The 1,527-nt window shown below is 65.9% G+C and overlaps 1 protein-coding gene across 1 annotated transcript in view; it reads right to left on the bottom strand.

Annotated features, from left to right (window-relative positions):
* The window catches only part of TFEB (transcription factor EB), a 16,460-nt gene that overhangs the window by 5,861 nt on the left and 9,072 nt on the right, over positions 1–1,527 (bottom strand). Inside the window, exon 2 of the mRNA XM_057387746.1 lies at positions 7–251. Coding sequence (XP_057243729.1) covers positions 7–201 — 195 coding nt within the window. The 5' untranslated portion in view covers positions 202–251. The remainder of the gene's footprint in view (positions 1–6; positions 252–1,527) is intronic.

Raw genomic sequence — 1,527 nt, 5'->3', positions numbered from 1 at the left:
GGGTACCTTGAGGACTTCTCCGGGCACGGGCGGCGGGGTCTGGAAGTGGACGGGGGTGTTGATGGCGGGGCTGGAGGCCGCRGGCATGCGCTGCTGCTGCATGTAGTTCATCATCATCTGCTGCTGCACCCGCTCGCGCTCCGCTTCCTGCTGCGCCTGCTGCTTCATCAGCTCCATCCGCAGCCCGATGCGCGACGCCATGGCTGGGCACGGGGCAGGGGCGYGGGAGCCCGCCTGGCACCGAGGTCACCCTGCGAGGGGGACATGGCATGTCAGCGACAGCGGGGAAACTGAGGCACGGAGAGGCATCCCGGCCCCGCATCCCGGAATGCTCGCARCGGTTTGTGATTAATCCAGGAGGATCATCCCCATGCTGGCTCTGCCCTCCTGGCACCGGGTGCCCCCACCCCGCCTGCCTCCTTACAGAAAGAAATGGGAAAAAAAGTCAAAAGCACCCCCGGGAAGCTCCAGAAAAACGGTGCTGTCAAGGGTGAGGATGGGGAAGGGTGGCCAGAGCTGGGGTTGATAAGGAGAGAGGGGAAATTAGGGTTTGGCAGGAAGGGTCAGTCAGGAACCCCCGACGGGGCAGCCGGGACTCTGCACCAAACACTCACGTTCCGCCGGAGCCGCTTCCCGAACACCGCAGCAAAGCCGGAGCGAGCCCGGCAGCGAAAGGGAAAGAGAAAGCGAGGGAAGAGAAGAGCAGGAAGAAAAGGCCGGCGGGTGCCAGGAGCCGGGGGCAGCTCGAACCCCCCGGGCCGGCCGTGGCCGAGCTCGGCTCCGGCGCGGGGCGAACAAGGCGGGCTCTGTGCGGGGCCGGCACGCGAGCGTGGGGACGGGGGGGACCGCAGGGGCCCCCGCCCGGCACAGACCGGCCCTTGTTCCCCCGGACAAAGGGGACGGCGGCCCGCGGAGGGCGGAGGATGCCGAGACACGGGGAGCAGCCGCACCCACGGCTTTCCACGGCCGGGATGCGGGAGGTGCCGGAGGGGATGCGGGGCCGGAGCGCGGCATCCCCGGGAAAAGGAGCGGGGACAGGCAGGAGCCAAGCGCGAGGAGGGGAAAGAAAACCAGACAAATCGGGGKGGTTTTGGTGTTTAAATGCGAGGCGGGATCAGAGGAGGACGGTGACAGCCACCCGGAGCCGGCGCCACGCGCTGCCCGGAGGGGAAATTCAATCAAGGCAGCACGGGCGGGCAGCGCGATTACACAGCTCGGGAGCGGCTATTGATCGAGCGGCGAGGGGAAGGGAATTAATTAGCCATGGTGGCCTGGCCGAAGGGGGATGGGAGCCCCGAGCCCGGGCCAGCGATCCGCTGGGGTTAAAGGGGGTGTGTGAACAGCTTCAGAGGAGGGCACGGGGTGGGTGTTGGAGTAGAACCCCATAAAAAACCCCACAGAGGATGGAACGAGGCTGAGTTAGAAGGAAAACCCACAACTGATGCACAACCCCAAAGGCGAAGGGAAGGGTGAGAGGCTTTTCTGAGGAACGCAAGAGGGTGTCACAGAAGGGTGCTGAGGCACAGG

The sequence above is a fragment of the Malurus melanocephalus genome, unplaced genomic scaffold (genome assembly GCF_030028575.1).
Source record: "Malurus melanocephalus ecotype Western Australia unplaced genomic scaffold, MMel_1.1 scaffold_1337, whole genome shotgun sequence".
Lineage (NCBI taxonomy): Eukaryota > Metazoa > Chordata > Aves > Passeriformes > Maluridae > Malurus > Malurus melanocephalus.
Note: the sequence above shows the minus strand (reverse complement) of the source record. Positions and strands in the feature narration are given on the sequence as shown.